At 43.2% G+C, this 27,656-nt stretch overlaps 1 protein-coding gene across 1 annotated transcript in view; it reads left to right on the top strand.

Moving 5' to 3' along the window:
* The first annotated feature begins 886 nt into the window (after positions 1–886).
* PKD2L1 (polycystin 2 like 1, transient receptor potential cation channel) overlaps positions 887–27,656 on the top strand; it is a 3,023,543-nt gene continuing 2,996,773 nt past the window's right edge. Inside the window, exon 1 of the mRNA XM_085603531.1 lies at positions 887–1,244. Coding sequence (XP_085459657.1) covers positions 950–1,244 — 295 coding nt within the window. The 5' untranslated portion in view covers positions 887–949. The remainder of the gene's footprint in view (positions 1,245–27,656) is intronic.

Raw genomic sequence — 27,656 nt, 5'->3', positions numbered from 1 at the left:
CAACAAATACACCCATGTGCCATAGTGCAAGGGTGCCTGGGTTGCAGAGATGATTGTTCATGTGCAGGAAGGTCCGGCACATTATCATTAATGCAGTTTTGCGCTTTCTATGTGTGCTACACAGCTCACATAGAAAAAGCAAAAACGAGGAGAAATAAAAATATTTCTCCTCATTGCACCAATCTAACGTTTGCTTTTGCAAGGCGTTAGTTTCTGGCGCTGCCTCAGATTTACACATCCCTGTAAATCTGGGGCAGGGTAAAAAACAATGGGTGTTGCGGTGAAACTCCCACAGCAACAACCATTGTATGCCTCTTTCACTCAACGCCCCTTTGGCGCAGACAACTGTGTGAAAGGGTACCATATTTACAAAGCGGTGTTTAAGGGCACAAATTGTGGCTTAATGACACTTTGGAAATATGGAGCAAGACATTGCGCTATAGTACGTCAGTAAAAGTGATGTTCTGGGGGCGCAATCCCCTTGTAAATAAGCCCCTTAGTCTTGGGGGTGCCCCCAGCAACAAATGACATTCGTAAGCGCTCCTAGCATTAAGACAAACGACTTCTCGGTACTCGATTGCGATTGATTAAACTCGTACGAAGGATATTGCAGTCACCTTGGTTATTGTAATAAATACCGTATGACTGTCTATTTTTTTTATTATGGTTTCATTTTCATCCCTGCCAGTGACATTTAGTATGCATTATTAAATGGAAGAGCAATACATGAATAATTACTGTTGTAACAAATAATTTGGCTCCGCCCTCGGCTAGCCACCAGCTGTCTTCGCAGCTATAAAAGGCCGCACGAAAACAGCACGCCAACCTTTTCTGCTGTGCGAGTTCTGCCGGTGCTGTTGTGAAGGCTTGATCTCAGTTTAATATATAGCAACTACCTGTCCTCTGTGAATTATTGAGATACCTGAAAACTATTGCTAAGGACTACAGAATGTATTCATCTCGATTAAACAGCCGAGCTGACAGTCACTTTCGTGCTCAAGAGCAACATGAACTGGAAAATCTAGGAAAGAAAGCCTGGGACAATCCGGGCTATAATGGATCGCCATCGACGTCTTTGAAAATCAGAGCCATTTACAATCCCAAACCCATTTTGGAAAATCCATATGAGAATATCAGTAATTTAGGAGACCCCCCTCCTTATCAAGAAAGTATGGAACAGACGACTACGAATAAAAACAACTCGTGTTTCGGCTGCTTCTTCCATGTCTTCAAGGGAATAAGAGGTAAGAAATAACATCAAAATTGCAAGGCGGAAAGGAAAGGAGGAAGCACTGAAAAATATATCCAACATGAATGTTGTGTATTACGAGCATTTACAAAAACAATTGTGTGTTTTATCGAGGAGTTTCGTTTTTTTTCACAATCAGGTTTTAAGATGTAATTTTATTTGGTTGAAGATGAACCCTTAATGGTTTAAATATTTTGGCATACATGAAAGCACGGAGCCGTGATTTATATGGGAGTGATTGGACAACTCTTCAAAGAGAGAAAGCAAAGTTGAATGTTGAGAATGATTACTGTGCTGATTCTCTTATTCTTTGTACTGCTTGTTTGGAGCTTTGCCTTTTCGAACAAAAAAAGAATAATGCACTTTCAAAAAGGCAAACAGTGCATTGAATAGAGGTCTTTCGGGTGATCACATGTACATTTCTCCCTTTTGTTGTGTGTTATTTTTGCCTTTTAGTCGAGTGCATACTGCCACCTGTTCTCTTAAATAGGTAATATCGGATCTATCATTGCCTGATAAACCACATTTTGCACCGGGTCTATTTGTCCCCTCAAGCAGGGAAAAACCCCATTGTGTTAATATTAAATTTACATAACTGCTTGTTGAGCTTTTCATGAACAATCATTGTGTCACTAGTAACCCAGCTCACTGTTAACATCTTTTATGTCTAAAAATAGCTTATACATTCCACAGATTTTTACTTTTTAGGTCTTGCTACATACAGCATTGGTTGTATTGTCACCTGACCTATTGTTTTCAATAGTTTACATATCAATCAATCAATCAATATATGTCTTTATTCGGCACTTATAAAGATACCATACAAGTTCATGAAACAGTTAAAACGCATTAAAAAACATTAAAAAGACAGTTCAAATCATGGCATTTCTTTTCATTTTCCCAGATCTCTATATACAGGGCATTGCAATCAACCCATCTCTCTCGAGTTCCTTATCCTTACCGCCATCTTAATTAAACTCATAATACAGGACAAGGTATATGCATCATTGGCCTTTTGCAAAAACAATAAGGCAATCTTGGCATGTCTAAACGTAGCTCTTTTCAAAATTCCCACCAGGAACTTACGCTTCGGTGATGTATAAAATGAGCATAACAAAACAAAATGAAGGGTATCCTGCGGAGACTTATTGTCGCAGCCGCAGGTACCCTTCTGCTCCACCGTTAAGGTAAAACCAAGAGGATCAGATAATAAATGATGCAAGAGGTTGAACCTAAAGCGGGTCTTGCTACATACAGCATTGGTTGTATTGTCACCTGGCCTATTGTTTTCAATAGTTTACATATACTTAGAGAGTTGGTTTTGGCTCAGCCCACTTCAGCAGCAGCTTCAACCATTGGTTACTTTTGTTCTGCTTCTTTCACCCTTGAGGGTGACGTTGCCAACTACATTTAGTCCACAGGGCACAGGCGATTATCTCTCGCAGCTCGTTATTGCCATTTTCTGCTTCCTTCTGCCTCCTAACAACTCCTTGCTTTGCAATCAGGGCACAAGTCCACCCTGCAAGAAGCGGGCTTCACAGTGGCGTAACGAAACTTGAGGGGGCCCCCCTGCAAGGTATGTGGAGGGGCCCCCTCGGGGCTCAATCAGGAGCTCCCGGCCGGAGCATAGTGCTGAGGGGGCCCCCTGGAGCTTGGGGGCCCCCCGCACCGCGGGGTATGCGGGGGCCTGTGTTACGCCCCTGGGGCCTCACTGAAATATGCTGAAGTTGTTCCGGTGTAATTTTCAGGCACCGGGACACTTTCAGCATGCCAGCACCGTGCCCGCTTTCTTTCAGAGAAGCAACATGCAAGGGGAAGGTGGTGGGGGGGCGGTTCTTTCATATTTCAGACTCCAGCTGGGCCCATAACAAAGGGTAAATTTAAGCGGAGCATCCCACCTAGATGCAAGGGATGGGAAACAAAAGCACTCATCTTGTTACCTCTTCACAAATACTTGAGAGACATGCTTTTCACTTTGTTTAATCCCTGTATATAAGAGCTATGCATGCACTGTAACAATGTCAAATGTGCTAGTCTGTCTCAGTAGTTACCCAAATAAAATTTTACATACCATTATTTTATTTTTTATAGGCACTAATCATCCCAATGCAGGGTGTCAGAGCGCTTTATATCACACATGCACATTATACATTGACAATAAATTGTATACATTTTAAAATCAATGTACATCATGTGTTACATAAGACAGTTAGGGTTACAAGGCGTAGGAGTCACATGTCCTTTATGGCTTGCTGTGCTATATTAAAAAGATTACAATTTATGAACTGTAAGGAACAAAATGATCTCTGTGTTAAAAGCAGTAATCCACTTACCTAACTACATAAAACAAAAATATGTAATCTGCATGTTAGATGATGTGCTTTGTGGGAGACACATTAACCCACAACGCTACTTCAATTTAAAACTGGGACTAGAGAAAATACAGATCTCTCCAGCAAACACATTACCATCCAAAATTAACATACCATTATTATTGTTCCTTGGGATTTACTGGGCACACAAAGATCTTCGCAGCAGGTACCTTAACCCTATAAAGTATATAAAATGCAGTGTTTGCAGCCAATTAACCAGAATATATTTACTGCCACGTTTCACCTTGTTGCCAATTTTTTTGTCGCAGAGTTTTTAGAAAATAAATGTGTAAATTGAGGCCCACATTCTGCGTCGGGGGATGTCACTTTTTTGGCACAACACCAATGCAAACTCTTAATTCGTAATTCCATCCCATGTACTTGTGATAGACCTGCGAAATACGAGGTGTTAAAATCTGATGTCACTCCTTATGATGTTACTTCCTGGGAGGTCATGGATTGTGTTGCCACTTACTCTGATGCATCGCCGTGAGGCCCCGCTGTGATGTCACGTGCCATGATGTCACTTGCATACTGCTTAACTTGGCTAGTCCCCCCCACTTCTTTTTTGTAGGACTGGTGCCCTTATTGCAATGAACGAGAGACTACTTTAGCTCCCTCCCTCCACCCTGTATGCTGAGTTGCTATCCATCGCTCATCACTCCCGGTTACTTTCTGACACCGCTCTGTCACTACGCAGCCTATCTTGCTGAGAGCAAATTGCTTCCTGCTCCCCCCTTAGCTGCCATCGCACTTTGCTACTTCTGCCTCACTCTTCGTCCAGCATCCTCACAACCGTGTTTTTCGTCATGATCTCTGTTTTCTCTCCCAGCCTCACTTTCCTTACTTTCTCTCTGTCTTCTTAGGACAGTGCTGCATACCATTATTCTTCAGCCATTTTCCTGTGTCCTGGTATTCAGTTGGAGTCTGGATGCAACCAAGTCAGCTAACTACTCCACACAAGTATTGCCTTTGCCAGTGTTTCTATAATTGCTGTGTAGTAATTGCCAAATACAGTAGATATATTTTAGATCAGCCCACAGGCTTATAGCAACATTTTTTCCAGCCCCTTCATCTCTCCCCTGCAGCATTGCTCGTTGATCCCGGGATCTCTTCACTGTCACAACTCTCCATAGCTTTGGCATCTCTTCATTGCTTCTCTCCACTCCAGCCCATATATCTCTTCTCGGTCCATTCGCTCTGCATCAGCCCCTGCATCACTTTACTGATGCATCTCTCCATAGTTTGTGCATCTCTGCATTACTTAAACTCATCAACGCAGGCCATATACCTCTCCACTGTCCATTCTCTCCGCAGCACACCTGCATATCTTCACTAGCAACTCTCTCCACTGACATATCTTTCCACAGCCCTTTCATCTCATCACTAGATCAGCTCTCCACAGCCCCTTAATATCTTAATTGCCTTTTTTTTCCAGAACTCCTGCATCCTTTTTCTGTCTCTCCATAGCACCCCTTGTAAATGTTCACTACCCCATCTCTCCCACAACCTCTGAATATCTTACCTTTCACATCTCTGCACTTCCTCCTATCCCACAGCCCTTCATCACTTCTTCTCCACGTCGTAAGGTCTGGGCAGAATGTTTAATTATGCCGGAGTATTCAGATTAATTAAGTAAATTCTGTATTACTCTTTGATGTAGTATTATTGTTAACAATGCGATTATGCCCACTCATGTAATGAAAAGTAATTTCGAGGAAAAAATCCCACCACAAGAGTACATTTATCGAGCAGGAGTGGCTTCCCTCGCTGCTATTCGTGTTCTGTTGCACTTAGTACTATTTCTAAGCACAAAATGCATTCTCACGTACATTTTAGATGCAGAGGGCATTTTTGCGCTAAAAGAATAGCGCAAAGTGCAGAATTACTCTTCTTGCATAATTTCACATAATCTTTGGATTTTTGAGTAATTCTGCATGATTAGACTACACGAATTAAAGTGAGTTACGCCTGTCATGTCTTTAAACTTTTAAAAATATACAGAAATCGATTGCTTTGAATTTTAGACTGTCAGACCCACCTGTAGGCGCTGACTGTCTTGACTCTGGCCTTGCGGTGTCCGTCCGTTAGAGCGGACCCGCCATCTTAGGAGGTTAGCGGCATAGCCTATTTGGGTCCTACTACTATAAAGGACACGCTGGCGCGAACGCGCGTGCCGGTGTCGTGCCAAAGGCAAGCCCGTCTGCACCCGTCCGCGCACCGGATGCGCACAGCGCCAGCCATGCTGCCCCTTTTGGAACGCTTCTGGGAAATACTACAGTTTGCCGCCTTTTAAGATACACCAGTGCAGAACTTCGTAACATTTGTGAGTCTGGAAAGGGTAGGGGAGAACTTGTATTTGAGGAGACTGCGTTCCCTACATCAGTTTTTGTTAAAAAAGGTCACCTCACTTGTGGATTGTTAAATGTAAGATCCCTCCCCAAACACAGCGTGGAAATTCAGTTGATGCTGGAACTCCATGAATTGGATGTGTTATTTATGACAGAAACCTGGACACACTTAGAGTGCGATGTAGAACCAGGCTTGGCTTGTCCGCCTGGGTATAAAATCTGTCACAAACCTAGATTGAGTGGGAGGGGAGGAGAAGTCGGTGTGATTTTTAAAGAATCATGGAATATTGTTACAATAGATATTGACGTAATCGAAGGATTTGAACTGCTAGGATTTGCTATTAAATATGCTAATGGTCATATATTGACGGGGATTGTCTGTTATAGACCTCCTGGGGCAATCAGTGTGCAACAGCAGCAGTCTCTGATTGAGACTATTAGGAACATGGCTGCCACACATTCCAGATTAGTGATTTTGGGGGATTTTAATCCTTGGCTCAATGGAACCCTTGATTCTGGCTATAACAATGTCATCCAATCATGTGAAGGCTTTAGCCTTTACCAGCGGGTTGTCAAAGCAACACATAAGGGAGGACATACACCTGCTTACATTTTTTCGGCGGACCATGTTCTTAATATCTTGGACATTTTGCCTATGGGTTGGTCCGACCATTATTTGATTACATTTCAAGTGCATAATCCCACTTGTAATGATCAAGCAGCCAGTATTATAAGTAACTATGTCAGTACAGACTGGAAGGTCCTCTTAAGAAAAAGAGGTTTACCTCCTGTTTTTTATCTTGAGGACTGTTTCTCGATAGATAAGCAGGTGGAGGAAAATTATGTGACCTTTTGTTCACACATCACTTCTACACTGGATTTAATTGCCCCATTAAAAAAACATAAGAGAGTGGGCAGACCCTCGGCCCCTTGGTTTAACGACAAATTTAAAAAACTAAAACTTGACTGTAAATAGGCGGAGAGAAAGTGGAGAAGAGCGCATGACGACAAGGACAAATACACCTGGAAAACTGCGATTACTGGTTATAAGAAAGAAATAAATGTTGCTAAAGCAGAGTATTTTTCCAATACTATTCTGAATGCTCCTAATAAATCCAGAAGTGTTTTTAATATACTGAATAATTTAATCAGCCCTGACTGTGCCAAGAACCAGACACCTCCCACACAAGACCTTTGCGATAGTCTTGCGAGGTTTTTCAGTGATAAAATTAAAACTATCATTGATGACCTCGGTGGGGATTTTATGCAAGCTGAGTTAGAAGATCTAGAGGTCAAGGGCTCTAGTGACAGCGATTTGAGTGGCACAGGTAATACAATTAGAGGGACAGAGACCCAGCCTATCAATACCTTAACTGACTTCGAGATACTGTCAGTAGAGGACTTTGGTAAGGTGGCTTTCGGTATTTCTTCTGGATCACCTTTGGACCCTCTGCCACAGAAAATTTAGAAGGAGTTTGGAGCAGAGTTGTTCCCTATACTCCGGCTTATTTGTAATCAGTCTCTTTTTAGTGGAGTGGTACCAACCTGTTGGAAACAGGCATTGGTGACACCTCTCTTAAAGAAATCCACATTGGACCCAGCCTGCCCTAAAAATTATAGGACGATTTCCCTGTTGCCTTTTCCAGCAAAGATTGTAGAAAGTGTGGTTAGCAGAACTCTCTCGAAATATCTGGAAACCAAGAAGATCTTGGAGGATGTGCAATTTGGTTTTCGGCCTACTCATTGGCACTGAGACTGCTTTGGTGACCGTGATGGATGAGCTTCGGATGCGTGCAGACAGAGGTTAGGCAGCAGTTCTTATTCTGCTTGACCTGTCTGCCGCGTTCGACACGGTCAACCATGCTATCTTGCTGAGAAGGCTCAGGGAGGTAGGAGTAGCAGGCTTGGCCTTGAGCTGGTTTCAATCATTCCTTTCAGAGAGGAGACAAGCGGTGGCCCTCCCTCCTTACCAGTTTGACTTTATTAACTTCATGCATGGCGTGCCTCAGGGCTCTGCAATCAGCCCGATCTTATTTAATATCTACATGAAACCCCTGAATGCGGTCATAAGTGCGCATAACATTAACATCGTAAATTATGCGGATGACACGCAACTGATTCTCTCCCTAGAGGGAAAACAGTCGACATCTTTGGAAGTGTTTCATGATTGCCTGCATGCTACAGCTCAGTGGTTGAGGGAGAATTCATTGCAATTTAACACCGGTAAAACCGAGGTTCTTTATTGCTGAGTGGGGAAGGTTCCATCTGTGCTGCCTGTAAATTATTGGCCCCTAGAAACATCTACTGTAATGAGGCCTGTTGAGAAGGTATTAAATCTGGGCATTATGTTTAACAACAAACTGATGTTGGAATCACAGGTTAACAAAACAGTGGGAAGCTGCTTCGCTATCATTAGAATCCTGCGGAAGATGTTTCCTCTGTTGCCTACTCACGCGCGAGCGCTGGTAGTACAAATCACTATATTAAGTAGGTTGGATTATTGCAATGCGCTGCTGTTGGAGTCCCCGAGATAGCTAATAGATAGGCTCCAGAGGATTCAGTCAACAGCAGCCAAGTTAGCCTTGAGGATGCCCAGAGGTTCCTCCTCCTCATTGGCCTTGGCGGAACTGCACTGGCTCCCCATAATGCAAAGAATCCAGTTCAAAGCCCTCTACCTAGTTTTTAAGGCCCTGCAGGGGTTTGAACCAGTATCTATGCAGAGGAAGTTTGCCTGGTATGTGCCTGAGAGAAGTCTTTGCTCCTCCTCAGCCAGACTGGTTAAAATACCAAGATTCAACAAAATAAAATCCGGTGGCAGAACCATCAGTGTCTCTGCCGCCAGATTATGGAATAAACTCCCACTAGAATTGAGACAACTGAGGGATCATCCCCCTTTCAGGTAGAGATTAAAAACCTTGCTTTTCCCCAAAGCATAATCTGTTATCAGTCTTCCGTGTAGCATTATTCCTATGTGCACTTTCATTGTCAGTGCCAGGATGCCTGTTAGGTGATAGCACGCCTTTATAAATTAGATAAATAAATACATAAATAAATGTCTACACTGCATCCTCTTACTTAGGCACTGTCAATTCCCAGATCCCTCCACAGTCCTTGCAGCTGTTCACTGAGTCCTTTCTCCATAGCTCCAGCATCTCTTCCTTGTCACATCCCTTTGCAGCCCCTGCAACTCTTCACTTCCTCCTCTTTCTACAGTTTAATTATCTCTTCGCTGCCTCCTCTCTTCATAGCCCTTGCATCTTTTTGCCTCCTCCTTTCTATAGAGTTCCTGCAACCCATCATTGCCCATCTCTCCACACCATGCATCTCTTTACATCCCATCTTCCCAAAAAGTCTGTATCTTTTCACTGTGGCATCTGTCAGATCGCCTGCATCTCATGACTGTTGTTTCTTTACAGCAGTGCTTATTTTGAGCAGGTGGGTTCTAGTGCTCAGCACCGCCACTTAATTGCCAACACCGTCACTTATGACAGCCTGCCACATGGTGGCGCTTTACGTCAAATTTCAAGATGAACACAATAACAGTTGTTTATACATTTTCTATGCATTAAAAGTGACCTATACTTATCCCCAAGCAATTCTTATAGATTAGAAGGTCTAGAATAGTCTAAATTGTCACACTGGTAGGTGTGTAATGGTTAGTAGTTGTGGTACTGTCATTGGTAGCGCTGGCAGGAGCTATGGGTTGTGCAAGCTGTGGTGGCCTCCTGACAAGGGCCCTGGTACTTATTTGTTTACGATTTAAGCACTTCTTCACAGCCACTGCATCTCTTCGCTACTCCATCTCTTTATGGTAGCCCCTGCATCTCTACACTAATCCAACTCTCCACAATCCACACACCTCTTCACTGCTGCATGTCTCAATAGAAGCCCCTGTATTTCGTCAGTCTCCCATTTCTGTACAGGTCTAGCATCTTTTTACTATCACATTTCTCTACAGTCCTTACATGTCTTCACTAGTCTATCGCTCCAGAGCTAGTGCATTTTTTTACATTGTATGTCACTTCACAGTATCTCATTATAGCTTGAACATTTCTTCATAGCCTGAGCATGTCTACACAGCCTGAGATTCTCTTCACACCAGCATCTCTTCACAGTACCAGCATCTCTCCAATATCCCTTCATATCTCCAAAGCAGCATCTGTTCCTAGTCGTATGTTCTCTTTGCAGGCCAGCAGCTCTTTAATTATAATATTGGAGGCATTCACTATGTGTAGCATGGGGGATTATCAAACTGTTGAAGGCAAAACTGAGCACCTGGTACAACCCTTTATAGCACTAAACTGTGTGGTTGGTGAAGCCGAGCTGTCAAAACCTTACTTGAAGGCGGTGTAGGGCAAACATTCAGACCGCAATGATAACATAGTAATGCAGCTCTTCCAACCAGGCCATGCTTTGTTGGCTGACTAATCCAGTGACAGTCTGTTCTTGGCTCACTTTGCACCAGTCCACTAAATTGGGGATCTAAACATGTACTTTAAAGCACTCCTCCCAGCAAGGTCCTCCAGCCACCAGCAACTCCTGCTGCCCTGTCAGAGAACAAGACTCCAACACTCGGTCTCTCTCCAGGACCTCATCCTTCTCTCTGTGTGGAACAGGGCTGATGAGACTGCCTAGGTCCACGGCATACTCTCTTCAGATTCCTCCTCCCCGGGTGTGATTCCAAGTTGTAGCCTTTCCCTCTGATTTGAAACCATTCTGCCTGGAGCTTTTCTGCAATTTAGGGTTAGACGTATGCTGCTGAATGCCTTTGTTTTCCCCATTGGCTAACTGTTTATTAGCCAACAGTGCTAGATTTTCTGGAACACTTCTGTCAGAAGAGAAAGGTACTATCTGCCACAGGTGGATTACTGCTCTGTGAGTCGCTCTGGCACCATCAACTGGTTAAGAGACTTGTAATATTTCCCTGAACGCCCTCTCGCCTACTCATTACAATCATGTGCTAGGTCTTACTTCTAGTTCTCAAACTCAATCCATTCCGCCTTCTTGTTCTTACAGAACCTCTGGAGGTGCAGGGCTGGATTCAGCCCAAACCACGTTAAAAGAGCTTCCTTCATGCACTGATATGTCAATTTAATATTCTTGTATTTTCTTCCAATGTCATCAGTTCCTTCAAAATAGAGGAATGTATAATGTTACAAGGCATACCTTTACAAGGCATGCCTTTACAACGCAGTTTTTGCATCGCAACATCTTTTACAACTCATCATTTTACATTGCATGCCATTACAAAACATTTTTTAAAACTACATTTACAATGCATTCCATTACATCGCATTATACCATTACAACGCATACCATTACAACACATACCATTACATTGCATTTAAGGTAAGTGTTGGATAGTGTAGGGGTAAAATGACTATTCTATCTCCAGTGTGTGCAACAGTAGGATAAGTGTTGGATAGTGTAGGGGTAAAAATTACTATTCTTACTCCAGTGGGTGCATCAGTAGGGTAAGTGTTGGATAGTGTAGGGGTAAAATGCGTTGTAATGGTATGCTTTGTAATGACATACGATGTAATGCCTGCATTGTAGTGACATGCGTTGTAATGACATACAATGTAATGGCTGCGTTGTAGTGACATGCGTTGTAAAGGATGTTGCGATATAATGACTGCTTTTTAAAGGTTGTTTCCCAAATAGAGGCGACTCAGTAGAGTTGCGACCTTGGATTTGTCGTTCACACATTGCGGCTTGTATTCAATCTCAAAACTCTGCAATCATCCCAAAATATGATTGTCTAGCACATATATGTGTATTTAATCTTTGAGAACTTGGCACTGAATGATATATTTCTAGATTCTTCCTCTCCCAGTCCCACTTTTTTTCTGCTTCTATTGTGGGCTATCCCCTTTTTCTAGTGCCATCAGTTCGTTCAAAATAGAGGCGTCTCAGTATAGTCACCACCTTAGATTAGTCATTCACACATTGCATCTTGAATGCAATCTAAAAACTCTGGAACCATCCCAAAATATCAGTATCTAGCACATATATGTGTAGTTACTCTTGGAGGACTTGATACTAAATGATAGATTGCTAGATTCTTTGACTGGGAGAGGGAGTGACTTCTCCTACAGATAATTTTGTTCTGCTTCTATAGTAGGCTGTCCCCTCTTTCTACAGTTTCCTTTCTCTCCCGTTCTCATTTATTTCCTCTTTCTTAATTCTTGGGCAATTAATCCTGTCTATCCCTTCACTTCTCTTCATCTTCCTGGTGGGCTAACCTGAGTTGCTCCCTCGCAGATTTTCCATTTGCATGTCCTTACATTTCTGGAGTACTAGCCAAAGTTTCAGGGCCTTAGAAAGTATAATCTTCCTAAGGGGATGATCACTGAGACAGGAGCTCTCTCAATATGGGTGATGAAAACTATATGGGAACAATCTAGAAAATAATCTGAGGAACACAGTGGATGATATTCAATGGGAAGCCTGAACTCAGGGACTCTGAGATCTCTGGGAGAGTCTGTGTTGGAAGAACGTCTAGGGGAAGGTTGTACTCAGGGACTCTGAGAGTCTGTGTCCCCAGCGTTCTCCTCTAGAGTATCTTCCACAGAGCCCTCAAATGAGTTTTCTACTGCCTTCTTTTCTCTGAGAGGGCCTTTTTGTCCTATTAATCATAAATTTGTGATGGTTTCTTGTTCTTTGATCTTTGAACCTTGAAACCCTCCAACACTTTATCAACATATCTCCTTTAATTTATCTAGATGGTGTTTTCTTGGGTCTACTACTTCTCATCCACCATCTGCTCTTTTTATGTGCAGGTTTTATGCAAGAAAGCTTAACTTACAATCTGCTATAGAGCTCACTGTAATTAGAATCTAGTGATCCCTCTCTGCTTGTTGCCTGTGCCAAAACCTTTTCAGAAGTGTCAGAGCTTTTCGGGGTAATTGGCTCCATTTGTAACTAAGGTAGCAATTTACCGCTGCCTTCATAAGGCCTTTCGCTACTGTCCAAACTGAGTACCAAGTACGCCTTTTTTAACAGAAGACTTCCAGGGTAGCAAACTCCAGCAGTCCAAAACTTACTCAGGAAGGTAGTGTGGGGGAGAAACTCAGAACTGAGTGAAACATCTAACCATAATCAATAAATCCGTTTCTGGAAATGTTTATTTTAATAGAAGAAAATAATGTTATTTCTGACACAAAGCTAAATATTCACAAACCAGTTTAGCTAGGCTAGAGTGCTCAGAGGTTGCACTCATTATTAGTGTACAATCTACTGGCAAAGAATAGTTGTAAGAACAGCCCTCGCCCACAAAGTATGCCATTATTCTGCATCTGGCCCATCTTCATCCCAACAGTATTCATGCCAGGATAGGCTCAACAACTTCATTCGGGAGCGCTTGACATTTTGTAAAGGGCATTGGGGTAGCAAGAGAGTAAATCTTCATAGTGGAGAAAATGTGGTTAATACTGAGACTTCCTGGATTACCTGACTACTTCTCACATTTTGATGATCATTGCTTCTAAGAGGTGAAAAGTTATAATTTGTAAAGACATTTGTCTGCACCGAGATATGGGCACTTCATTGGGTTCCTTCACAACTTATTCAGTACCCTCAGCTCAGTAATGTCTATATGGAATCTCGTTTTAGTGACAAAACCCGGCGGTATGGTAGTGGTTCAGTGCTCGTAATATTATTCTGAGATGGACAATAGAAAATACTAGAAGAAAAGGAGGTGTGTTATTATAGAAATATGTCATCCATATATCATCCATATCTCACATTAATGGAGCGAAGGACCTGGTCAGTGGTGGTGGCACGCATCTGGGGTAGTGGGCGGGGGTTAATACTGTCTTAAAAAAAAATACACTCACCTCCTGCCACATCTCTCCCACATCATCTCTCCCCTGTCGGGCTGAAGTCACCAAAGAGGAAGCACTTCCAGGCTTCCCTGATCCAATCACAATGCTGCAATGCGATTCGTAAGCCCCCAGGCTCCCCTGAGCCAATCACAATCTTGTCCACCACTCCTTCACTGCTCTGTCAGCAAAGAAGCCCGCCACACCAAACTGCCGAACAAGGACAAAATAAAATGATAATAACAGCAAATTGTTATCATTTTATTTTTCCTTTCTTTCACTGCTTCAAAAGCAGTGGCTCAATGCTCCTCCACCTTAGCGGAGGAGCCGTCACTAGACCTGGTTGCATAGGAACTAACAGAATAATTTTAAACAGGAGAGGCTAGTATACAACTCTTCCTGGCAAGCATCAAATGTAAAAGACTCCTCCTGGCACTATAATCTGTTGTTGCCAACACTGGCAGACTTACACAGAGTAATTAGCTGACAGGAGTCACGCTTACGAAGGAAGGATCACATGGTGTGCCACTCCAGACCACTGAACCCAGCTCTGGGTCATATTTCGTGTCATGCTTTGCTCTCATCCTATTTGCATGATTGCTGTGTATGCTGAAGCCACAAACATTCATGCTATTTTAGATTGAAGAACATAGAGGGAACACCAAGCATGAAGTCAAACGCTGTTGAATATAGTCTTTTCAATATCTTTTATTCTTCTTTTGTAAAACATATGACAGGACAACAGCCAACGCGTTTCGTTCCTTTCAACTTCATCAGCGCTAGATATTAATTGCAAAAAGATCAGATCTATCGAATATTACCGGTCCAAATGTATAAAATAGAAGGTCCCACAATAGGGGTGAGGTAGTATAAGACTCAAGCCAAAGTAATCCAGAAAATCTTCCTCGTAACGGTGGCAGATAAGCCTGGCAGTCACATAGCATAGGTCATGCTATTTTAGGAAATTCAGTGCTGGAGTGCATGCTTTTCTGAGATATTCAGGGGACATTTTAAGTCCCAACAATGCTCCTTGAATTAAAAATGTTCCTACTTTCTATACTTGACAGCTGGTGAAAGAACCTTTTATATGGCCTCATGTTCTGTTTGTTATTGTGATACAATTTGACATTATTTATGAGCTAAGACGGGGACTGGTGTAGAAATAATAAATATTTTGCACTAACAGCAATTAACAGGTCACTTTTAGCTAATGGAGAGACTTGGCTGTCTTTTAAAGGGCATCATCATTTCTACCCTGATTACCGAGTCAGTTTATTAAAAAAAATATGAGTAACGTGAACTGTCATAGTCCACTTCTCTACTTGCTAACGAGTACTCAACCATTAAAACATTTGTAAGTCTAAAGCAATAGGATGGATATCGGTATTAGTTGAGATAAGTGTAAGACGACACCCTTAGAAATTTTGGATACTTAGCTTACCATGGGAGACTTCCAGAATACCAGATTATTCTGTTTACTAGCTTTGAATTCAGATTTGGGAGTCACCTCTTGATTTAAATGAAGTCACCTCCATTACTGCAGTACAGTAGACCATTATCTATTATACATGCTTCATTCCAATTGACCTAGGTTAATTGATTTTCATATTGGTTTGATGATGTATGGAGGTCTAGAAAATTAGAGTGTCATCGATATAGGACTGGTACTGTAGTATTTGTTTGATAATCAAGGCAAGCAAAAAGAGAAACATATGGAAATGACTTACAGACATGGTGGAGTCACATGGGACTCCACGGTTTAAGTTGGTTGATGCAGAGAGGATTAGTTTAAATGATGTAGTTGGGAATTTAGAACAAAGTGCAACTAATTTAGAGTGGTCCTGTTCACTGCAGTCGGTGTTGGCCATCTTTGCAAATGTATTGAATGGTCCATGGTGTCAAATGTTTTGTACCAGCAGGAACAGCAAACCTAGATTACGCTGATGAGATATAGGTAAAACATTGTCTAGTACTTCTATAAGGTCATTTTCTATTTAATGATTTATCAAAAGGTTGTTTATAGTTTGTCAAATGAAATTGAAATTGTTCAGTAACCCTCTTCTTTGTGGTTTTACTTTGCTCAATGACTGATTTAGCCCTACTGGTATTGTTAATGGAGCATCCTGTTTTTTTCACATTGGTAGCAATGGCTTTTTTTAGGGGGCTGTGTCAAACTTTTACTGAGTGATTTACAGTAGTATGAATAATTAGAACAAAGATATATGGAAAGGAGTTAAGTGCCCAGCAGAAGCCATGTCAGAAATATGGACCCTAGATTTGATGTTTGTCAGAACGTCAAGTATTTTAGCAGTGGATACTTGGCACAATAGAAGCATGGGGGATGAAAGAAGGGGGGAACCTCATAGGTTTAAACATCTTTGAGTACTTGTTGGTGGGTCTGAGGGCCGTCAGGGGTTGCTGAGTTCCAATTGTGACAATTGCAGTATTTCCCCACTGATGGTTGTCGGCCACCTTGCAGTAGAATCCATTACCAGTGCCAAACATCCACTTGACTCTCACATTGTGTAGGAAAGTATCCTTTTTGCGTGGTTGCACCCCCCACATTTTGCCTAAATGTTGATGTACTCTGACTGAGTGCTCTCTGGGTTTCTGCCAACCAGGTATCTAGGGCCTATGTTTTTTCCCTAAACTGTGATGCTGCAAAACCCAATTGGCAACTCTTTGGCCACATGTAAGTCCCTTGTAAATGGTACCATGGGTACCAATGGAACTGTGACCAGGAAAGGATCCTAAGGGCTGCAGCACTATTTTTGCCACCCATAGAGGCCCTGTACCTTTAAACATACACACTGCCATTGCAGGCTGCGTGTTTTGGTGCAGAACAATGTGAAGAATCGACATGACACCCATACTTGTGTGCCATGCCTACAACCCACTGCCCTGGCATAGGTAAGCCACCTCTCTAGCTGGGTGCACTATACCAGTAGTGAGGGTAAAGGTACAAGAGCCCTGTACCCCTACAGCGTCTAAGTCAATTCTTAAACATTGCACATTAAACCCACACTGATGCCAGTGGGGGATTTAATGAAAAATGTACTCAGAGGGCACCTTAGAGATGCCCCCTGAAAAACGACCTACCTCTAGTGTCCTGGCTGAGTGGCTGCTCGCCAGCTGCCACCACCAGACATGTTTATGGACCCCTGGGTCGAGAGCCTGCCAGTCTTGGGTTCCTGAAATAAAGCCCATCCTAGGACTAAGTACCAAGCCTCCTCCCCCAGGAAGGGCAGGGTCTACAAAGTGGAAGGTTCAAAGGCTTGCCACCTTTGTTAGCTACCCTTAGCCATTTTTTGCTCCCAGCAACAAGCCCCCACCAGTTGTGACCCCCACTTTGGGCGGGAGAATCAGCGGGAAAACCAAGTTAGGAGGAGAGGTTTGCCCACCTTTACCAACTCCACCCCTCAGTTGGGGGAGGTGAGGTGAAGCACAACTCTCAGTCCCCGCCATCTTGAAGTTGGGGGAACCCAGCCAACCAGAGTGAGGCTTAGGCCTCCATTCCACTGGAGGGTAGAATACTATGGGGTGTACCCACCCCAAGGAAGGAACCCATTGGTCCTGGCCGGTACCTACCAGACTCCCCCTCCCCTCGGCAAATCTCCATTACCAGCCTCCCCCCTATAACAGGTAACCACCGCTGTGGCTCCTGTCAAGCCTGCCCCAACGCACTTGTAGGGCAAACCATTAACATCAACAAACGCACCATTAACTTGACCGAAATGACCAACTGCCGCACCTCCAATATCATTTATGCGATCCTCTGCCCTTGTGATCTGGTTTACATTGGTGAATCTGGCAGAGAATGTAGATTCAGAGGGGGAGAGCATAAGTCTAATATCCGCATCAAGAAACTTTGCGCCCCTCTGGTCTCCTATTGGAATGAATGCGGCCACACAGAGCATGATCTTAAATGGTCTCTTGTGGAAAAAATACGCACCCCTACTGGCAAGGATCCTACCATCATTAGAAAAAAGAGGGAGGTTTTTGGGATTTATTTTCTAAATGCAGTAGCCCAAGGCCTTAATGAAATCTGCCCCTGGGAAAATGCTATTACCTGATTCTGCAACGACCCTATATTCGCCTTTGACGAAAGTGATATTGGTCCTTCCTGGGTAAATCAACCCTGTTTCTCTTCAAACCGCTTTTTGATATTTTTTTATCTACTGCTTTTTTTATGTCATTTTCTCTATAAAGATCTGGCTCCTCTCTATTTCCTATGGCTGGCTCTCTCCCTGCTCTCCGTTAAAATATGGCGGCCGTCCTTGATCCAACTAGACGTACTATGTAGAAGTCCTTTCTCCATCTCTGACTCGCGCTCGCGAGACCCCCTATCGTCCCGTCTAAATGACGCTTAACAGCATTTAAATGTTGGTGCCTGGAGAAATCGACTTGGAAGCACTTGCTCCTGTTCTGGCGATCCGACTTCCTTATCCTTTGCCTTGATGCAAGAAGACCAACGGTAAGAACCCTCGTTTGTTATATCCGGGCTTTACGCGTTGAAATCCCGGGTTGGCCCTGTCCCTTGCGCTACCCATTTTAGCCTCTCTACATGCCCCTCTGTTAATTCATTTTGAGGGAGTCGGACTTATTAACCCCAGTACACGTAACCGGTCCCTGCGGCGATTTTTACGTAATTATGTTTTTCCTTGTACGTTAGTTCTCCGTATATCTATATACTCCCCTCGCGCTATCAGCAACAGAGCAGACTGTCAGCACTATAAACACATATATACTCCAATAAGCCATTTGCTTCTCACCACATTATTCTGTTCGCCTGTTGTAGACATCAGCTAAATCTCTCTGTTTGGCGGACTTGATATGCGTGTTGAAACCCTCCAGTGGAATCAAATTCTGGCGCTACTTGTCCTTCACTCTTGACACACGGCTTGGTGTCCTTATACGTTGAATGAATTCTGAGCTCGCTGCATAAACTAATTCCTTGGGTAAGCTCCGCATTACTGATTATCTACCGCAATACTTATCATAGTTTTTCCTATGACTCCAATCCTGATTTCCTCCGCTGTGTATGTTTATCTTTGCTATAGAACTGCTTCTATGAGCCCCCTGAGGCCTTGAATCCCCCCCATAACCAGAGGGTAACCACTAGCCTACTCACCATAATAAGGTATTGACCTCTCTCCATTTGGAATAGCTGGAACTTCTGTTTTCACTCGATGTATTCCTTTGGTATTTTCTGCACTCTCTTTCCATTGTTTCTCTCTGTATCACGGGTGATATACTGGACTTTGTATTTCTTCCTATCTTGGCTTCCTATCTATGTGAAGTCCGCTCCTGGTGCACTTCGTTTTTATTTAATATGTGCTACTATCACTCCTCTGTATCTGAACCTTACCTCGACTGACATTGATTCCAGATAACTATAACTAAGCTCTCTGGATTCTTAGTTCATTAATTTAATTATTGTTTGTCTTGATAGACAGTGATCAACGATTTATTAAAATACAGATTAAATCTATGTGCTATCTAAGTTTTTCTCCTTTTATATTTTGATTGCATCTTAGGTGTTATTTGTGTGTCCCACACGATTGTAACTACTATTGCCCTGATGAAGGTGTAGCCCCCTGTGAGCCCAACACCGAAACATGCGTTGGCTTTCACTGTCTCGTGTCTACCTGGAGATCCCGTCCCTCTACATGATTGGGAGAACACGAGTATTGGAACTGTTATTCCCTGGAATTGTTATTCCTTGAATATTGATTGTTTTAACCTATTTATGAAATAATTTGTTTTGGATTATGTGTTTGTTGAATAAATGAGTATGCTGTGGGAATGAATGTTTGTATGACTGTTTAGTGTGGGACCTATATATTTTTGTATTGTGTAATCATTTATATATACTTTTTTCTATTGATCATTATCCTGATCCTTCATACTAAAATAAATTGATCCTGTGAATCCCCCCTCCTTATGAATTTCTGTTTCTTTGCTTTTCTTTGTCAGTCGCGGTTTGTGGTTGCTTATTTAATCCAGACCCAGTTTTGGGCTTACCTATATCCCTTTGCTGTAGGCAGTTGGTAATCTTCGTTGATACCTACCTGAAACACCCCTACATTTAGTATTTAGGGGTACCCCTGAACCTTGCCTCTTCAGACCAGAGCTGACAAGAAGAAACAACAAGAAGAAGAAGGACCGAACAGTCGTGGGGAGAGAGGAAGAGGAGGATACCAACTGGCTTGGCCCCAGCCCTACAGGCCTGTCCCAACCTCAGACTCCTCCACAGAACCTCGTTGTGTCCTGCAGCCAGCCGCCCTCAAAAACCTGGAGAACCTGCCCGGCCTTAGCAATCAAAAAGACTTTGTCTCCCATGAGCACAGGACATGCTCAAAACCAGCCGACTCTGACTCTGGCCGACTCCGTGAGTCCTCACCACTCAGCTGCCGGTGTCTTGAGCCCGAGCCCGAGTGGCCCAATACCCTAAGGAGGTTCCCCTGGCGATCCTAGCCTGGGTTCCAGTAACCCCTGAGCACTCACAAGCTTCTAACCCGAGCCTGCAACCATTATCTAGGAGGTCCCCTCCAACCGTGACCGAAGGCGACACCCCAACCAACGCTCTAACTGAAGAGGTCCAAGAAGACCAACTGCGACCGGCTGACTGACTCCATCTGCGAATGCTTGCAGTCACAAGACGTCAACTCCCAAAGACCCCATTCGCCTAATCAGCCGCGGACTGACTCCCAGGAATCCCCGACCGAATCTGCAGCACAGACCACGACTGACGGCCTCCACTAAGAAACCTTGGGAACCGTGACGACCGCATCCTACACCTGGCCACCTTTGTGCCGTTGGAGGGGTTGTTCTTGTGTTAGGCTTTGGGCCCTACAATGCTGACCTCGACCCCAGGAGTTTTTTCTTTGACTAACGTGGTGGCCTGCGTGTCAACAGTCCCCAACCCATGACCTTACTTTGCCTGTTAGTGAATGTACTGTCCCTGTACTCTGCACCTGTGTGCCGCTACTGGTGCTATTTCAGTGTCCATTTGACCGAGCCTTACTCATGGACACGTAACCTCATTTTTGTTTGTTAGTATTACTGCAAAACTGCAATAATACTGCAAAACGCCTTACCTTCTATTCCTTTCTCTTAGGAAATGTACCAGTGTGTTATCTAGAGATATCTCTCCGTGTAAGAAAAGTAAGGAAGGAATTTTGACTGTCTATTTGCCAAAGTAACAAAACCAAGTTAATGACAAATGTGTATGGTCTTGGAATGTACAATTCTGCCTATGATTTGGTTCTAGTAATAAAATACGACTAAAATATTGAGTTCAGTCTTTGAGTGTGAGACATCATTTCTTGCCTGAGTGTGTACAATAAATGTTTAGCACTACCCTCTGATAAATCCTTACTGCTCACCCACACTACCACAAATAGAGAGTAAGATATTATCTACCTTTACTTCTGCCTACCTTTCGGGTTCCACTGGACTCTGTGCATATTATACCTTACTTTGGTATAGTATATATAGAGCCAGATTCCTACACATAGTGAGTCGGTTTTGTATACTGCTTACTCAGGGAGGTGGCGTGTGCTATTGACTTAGGGCCTGATTTAGACTTTGGGCTGTTGGGGGAAGGTTTATACTAGTGGCAAGCCCTGTCCACCAAACTCCAAATCAAGCCCTTAGATTGGAGCAGGGATCACCAACGTTTTCCAAAATAAGTGCTACTTTTGATAGGTGAAAAGCATCCTGAACGTCTAATATTCAAGTCAAAGCATCTTTATTCGATTCACAGAATCATCAAAGCATCGAAAAATACTAAGAACATTGTTAAAAAAGCGTATACAGTACATTGGTCCTCATGTTGGTTACTATACAGTACATAAAACCTATTATTTACAGTTAGCACCAATATGATGAGTTCCATAAAGTGCGAAATGCAGAGTGCAATATCATCAGGGCTTCTTTAGCAGTACATAATTAAAATATTAAAAAGTGGTTTTGCGCTGTCATTGGCTATATACAACATGAACATTTAAAATGCATAGGACTCCCATAAGGAATGAGATCCTAAAGATTTTAAATTTTTTAAATCTAAAATTTAAGCCCTTTCTTCCGCCTTATAAAAATTATAGCCAGTAAAAGTCTACTGACACCAAATACAATAAACTTGGAGCTATCAGTTTTTAATATACGCAGCATTTCAGTGTATTTTCTTATACTCAAATTCCTGCCCAGAGGTTTTATCCATTTTCTTCTAGGATTTGCTTAAGCAGGGCAGAAAAATAGGACATGTGCAATGTCCTCCTTGCTTCCTGAATGGCACTGGGTACACTTACAGTCATTTCCCCCTTCCTGTATCGTTACCCACTTAGATGTAAAAGCCTTTATCTGGAGAGTACCATATCTGAATTTCAGATACAATACCTTAGCGAGTTGAGGTCCGATTTCATCTAAAAACAATTCAAAACAGTGGGTTGTTTTGAACATCAGGAATTGAGTTGTAAGTGTACCAGATCTACAATTTAAAGTGACACTGTGCCTAATAAAATTCCAATAAATGGTTTTAATTTCCCGCTTTGAGTGCGGGGTCAGCGTACTCGGTTGTTCCCAGAATCTACTCAAGCCCAGATCCAAAAGCCATTTGCGAATATGGGCCAACCACGGGAAAGTGACATGAATGTCAAGAACCAATAATTCACTCAAAGCTTGTCTATAGGTTTGCAATTCCTCGGTGGTCCATATTCTAATCTACTATGACAAGATCATCCAAACCGCCATTTGATCAATTTGTTTTATGCCCAGATCATACATTAGGGGGATCACAGGATTAATAATGTTGTAATAGCGACCACATCAGACAAGAATACATTAGTGGCCATCACATGCAAGATCACTAGCAGTGATCATCCCAGTGCATCAGGCAGGGTTGCCAGCAGTTGTAAAGTAATGTTAATTGGAATGCTTCCACACAGGTATTACTTAACAGCCATAGCTGTAATACCTATAGGACCAAGGTGATAACATCAGTAATAAGTCTCCCTAACCCCACATGATTTTCATCATCTTCAACAAACTTTATTCGGTTTAACAAACCATAAAAGTCACACATAAAAAATACGTAACCTACATAGAGAAAAAGCTCAATATGATAAAATAAATTCATAAAACACGTCATTTGAAATTCATCATCCTTGTTCAGATGGAATAAAAAATGAACATTAACATTTTTCCCAATTTTTCGACTGCAAAGGTCAGCTTGCATTTAGAGTGCACAGTGCCACCTAATAGTGCAAAAATGTAAGATCCTCTAAAAGTAGATGTGATCTAGTCAAGCAACGTTAAAACATCAGCTACAGTACAAAATGTTAAAAACAATAACTTTCCTACTAGGCTCCTTAATTGCACTGCGGCAGAAATTAATTTATGTATCATTTCGCATATATATTGTGTTTGAAGGAGCTGAAGGTAAAATAAAGCTGGCCTGCATTTCTTAATATTCGACACCAGCAAAAGTAGTAAAATAAATTCTCTTCGTGGTGTTTCATAAAGATGGCAGAAAAAAAGGAAATGTAGAATATTCTGGGTTGAATTGCAGTCACGGGGGTCCAGGTAAGCATCATCATATGCTTTGCTGGGATATGACACCAATAGGTGAGCGATGCTAAATCTAAATCTAATAAGATAAAATCTTTTAGAATGACTAAAAGGGAGCAGAAGATATGGCTCAATTATTTCAGTACTAACCAGGGGGAAATAATTGGCTACACACTTTTTGCTAAGATCCATGCATTCTCTACGCTCTATTAGAGCGTTTAAAAATACCTTCTTTAAGTGGGGCTTCGTAATGGAAGTAATAAGTTGGGAGTTGGAAAAACAGTGCAGCCAACTGTATTTTGTGAGGATAATCACAACTTAAGCAATCCTGTATTATTGCTTGGTTAAGACCTGGTTCTTCATTTGTATACATCGAGCCCCATAACATAATAGGGGCAGTTTGAATCCCATGTATTGAACATATGACATAGGATAATCGGGAAGCAGGGGGGAACAGACATTAATCTTCTGAGAAAAATGTTTTCTGTAGTTTGTAAAGTTGATGCATTACAAAATCGTCAGACGCCGGCCCCATACAAAATAACAGCACACCACCGTGCATTATAGATGTGAATTTTGGCTTGATGGGTTTGGAGCCCAATTTCCTTGCAAACCTAAATAGGGCTTATCAAAGCTCCTCATCCTGACTTCTAGGGGATGGGACCACAAGCCTTTATGGTCAAAGGGGACACCCAAGTAGGAATGATTTGATACCTAAAGTAGTTTGTCTTTAATAGTAAAACAGGATCCTATTTTAGTGTGTGCTTTCCCCACCACCATTACATGTGACTTAGCTGTGTTAGACTTGAAGCCCAGATTGCTCATATAATATTTAAATCTATTTAAAAGGATTTGCAACCCCACACCCGTTCTTGAAATTAATACACGATCGTCCACATATAATAATGCAGGGGGATTTCTCTGACTCACCCTTAGAATATCAATCACCCCTTCATTCAAATAGCTCTCCAAATCGTTGATATATAGACAAAACAAGAAGGGGGCTAACATACACCCTTGTCTGACACTACAATTCATTTTGACCGGAGCTGACAATTCACCATCTGCCCCATATCTGACTCTAATCTTCACTTCTCGGTGCATGTGTGCTAGGAAGTGAACCAAGGGTGCATCTGTGCCCATTCCCAGCATCTTTTCCCAGAGTTTCCCTGGCGTTAACATTTGGGGTTTGATCTATCCCCCTTTTTAAAAATGGGAAAAATTGTTACACTTGACCAGGATATTAATGGACCAGAGATTGCGACACAGCTTAGGATGTTGGTTAACACAGGGAGCCATAAATCGACATTTGCCAGAAAAGATCAGCCGGGAGGCTGTCAAGGCCAGCTGCCTTATTCTTGTTGGTCTGGTTAAGTGCCTTTGCAACTTCCTGAATTGTAGGTGGGACTAACTTTTGCACACTCCCATCTATATGTCTATCACATCAGATATTACTAAGGGATGAGGCGGTGCAAATTCAACAACCTTTTCTTAATGGGGCACTACTGCTCCATCTGGTGTTTTCCCGAGATTCCCTCCAACCCATATTAGAATTGAAAGAGGTGCATGGCTCGTATCGATGGGGGCATACCGCCGAAGCCAGGCCACAGGACAGAAAGGTTACCAATGGGCCCCATTTAAACTAAAAATTCTTGTACTCGAATCTAAAAATATCAGCTAGCCATGGTAATGATTATCCATAGGTGGGAATGCCACAGCGATATCGCTGCCGTGTCATTTTTATTCCACGCTGATGCTATTGTGAGTTTTGCCACCCCAAGCATGCCCACATTATAGCCTTGCCTGCTTTGGACTGGTGTTCAAGATCAGGGTCTCTAATGCCCACCAGAGCTCCCTCTATGGTCGTCGGGATGGGGTACCCCAGCATGTCTTTGATGTGTGAAAGTATTTCCTCCCAGAAAGCACGGATACCAGGGCAGTCCCACCAAATGTGACGAAAGTCTCCTTGTAGGCCACAGCCTCACCAACAGAGATCTGAAGTGTCTGGGAAAATCTGTTTGAGTTGAGTGGGATAGAGGTACCAGTCGAGGAGATGTCTTATAGTGTGCCCCTCTCAGAGCCACAGAGTGGTTGTGTCTAGAAAGGTCTCCCCATACGTGTTTCCACTCCTCCTCTGTAATGTCCCTTCCTATCACCTGTTCCCAGAAAGGCATGTATCGCGCTCGTAGGGCGTGTATTGTTGCTAATAGCATGGCATGCAGTGAAGACATTTCTCCCTTCATGGAGCCCGCCCTCCGTACCAGTTTCTGTATCAGTGTATATTCACTAGTGGTGGCATCTCTTATTTTTGGGAGGGAGACCCAATGCTTAAGCTGGAGATAGTGATAGTGCTCACTTTGCGGGACCTGGAAATCCCTTTTGCAGCTCTCAAATGTCAACACATCAAAATTGTGGAACATGTCTGATACCATTAGGCAGCCCCCTTCTCTCCATCGGTCAAAGGGTCCTTCTCGCAGTGCAGGTGGGAAGGCAGGGTTGAAGTGAATCAGGGTATATGGGGAAGGGAAAGAGGTCCAGTCCTCCCTTCTCGCGATCTCATCCCAGACTTTGAGTGTGGTTTGTGTGGGAGGCATGAGATATGCATTCGCTGGCCTGTTCTTTTTCTCTCTCCATAGGACATCCCAGATTGTTCTGCCCACTATCGCCCTGTCCATATGAAGCCAATGCTTGTCAGATTCCCTCATGGACCACTCTACAGTCACCCGTAACTGAGCCGCTTGGTAGTAAAGTGCAAAGCCCGGTAATGCCACCCCCCCCTTTTTCTTCAGGTGTCGGAGCACATGAAAAGGAAGGAGTGCCCTCCCCCCCTGCCAGATGAATTTGGAGATGAGCGAGCGTAATCCAGGCAAGAGATGACGGTCAAGGTCAATTGGGAGCGCCTGAAACAAATACAGAAGTTTTGGTAATACTGTCATTTTGACAGCGTTTATCCGCCCAAGCCAGGAGATGTATAAGGGCCTCCATTCCCTGAGGTCTTGTTTAAGTTGCGTCATCAGAAAGGGGTAGTTGGCCTTGTATAAATCTTCTATTTTAGAGGTGATTTGAATGGCCAAATATAAAAGGGAACGTTTAGCCCAATGAAGGGAGGTCTGGCCTCTTAGTCTAGTTGCTTCGCCCTCGGTAAGAGTGAGATTTAGTATGGAGGATTTTGATAGGTTCACTTTAAAGCCCTGCACTGCTTCAAATTTCCCTAATTCCGCCTGCACAGCTTGAAGTGAGGAGCTAGGCACCGTGAGTAAGCCTGGGCAAAGCACTACGCTACGCTCGCGTAGTTTGCAAAGTTTGCGCTACTTCGCACTACGCGAACTGCACGTAGCACAGTGCAAACACGCGTAGCGTAGCGTAGTGCAGAGGTCATTTTTTGCTTACTCGCGGTCCTCCATGTCAAGTTGGCGACCGCGAGCAAGTAAAATGACATCCCGGCGAAACTTTTTCCTCGTTCACAATCAGCAACATAAAGTTGCCGATCGCGAGCGTGGTAAATAAACCTCCCAGCGAGATTCTCAACGCGGGGAGGTCAGGTTTCTCATTGCGAGTGGACGCGTATGCTCGCGACCGCTCACGATGAGAAACTACCAGTCCACGTTGAGAAAGCTGCCGCTCGAGTAAAAATCTACTCGAGCGGCAGAAAAATACACCTCGCACTGTGCAAGATGCCGTTTTCAATGATTGCACAGTGCCGGATGCTTGTCCGCACTGTGCAATCATTGAAAATGGCATCTTGCACAGTGCGAACAGGGTACTACGTGGTTCGCGAAGTGCTACGCATAGCTAGCGTAGTGCAAAGTGCACTTTGCGTAGCTACGCGTAGCGCTACTTCGCGAACTATGCCCAGGGTTAACCGTGAGTGTTAGGAGAATATCATCCGCAAAGAATGATGCTTTATGTTCAGTACCCCCGAAATGTATACCTTTAATCTCCTCGTTTGCTTGGAATGGAACGGCTAGTGGTTCGATGCTAAGAGCAAATAAAAGAGGGGAGAAAGGACAGCCCTGTCGTGTGCCTCTGCTAAGGGCAAATGGGAGCGATGAGTATCCGTTGACCTGTACCCGGGAGAGCAGGAGTTTGTAGCTTGCCCTTACTATATTAAGAAATCTATCTCCAAAGCCAAACTTCTGCATGGTAAGGAAGAGAAACGACCAATCCACCCTGTCAAAGGCTTTTTCAGCATCGAGACGCACAAGAATAGCAGGGAGTTTAAATTTGGAAACTTTCTCAATTAGGTGTATGGTTCGGCGAATTTAATCATGTGTTTGCCTTCCCTTTATAA

The sequence above is a fragment of the Triturus cristatus genome, chromosome 1_2 (genome assembly GCF_964204655.1).
Source record: "Triturus cristatus chromosome 1_2, aTriCri1.1, whole genome shotgun sequence".
NCBI classification, from domain to species: domain Eukaryota; kingdom Metazoa; phylum Chordata; class Amphibia; order Caudata; family Salamandridae; genus Triturus; species Triturus cristatus.
The sequence above is the reverse complement of the archived record's forward strand: the minus strand, read 5'-3'. Positions and strand labels throughout refer to the sequence as shown.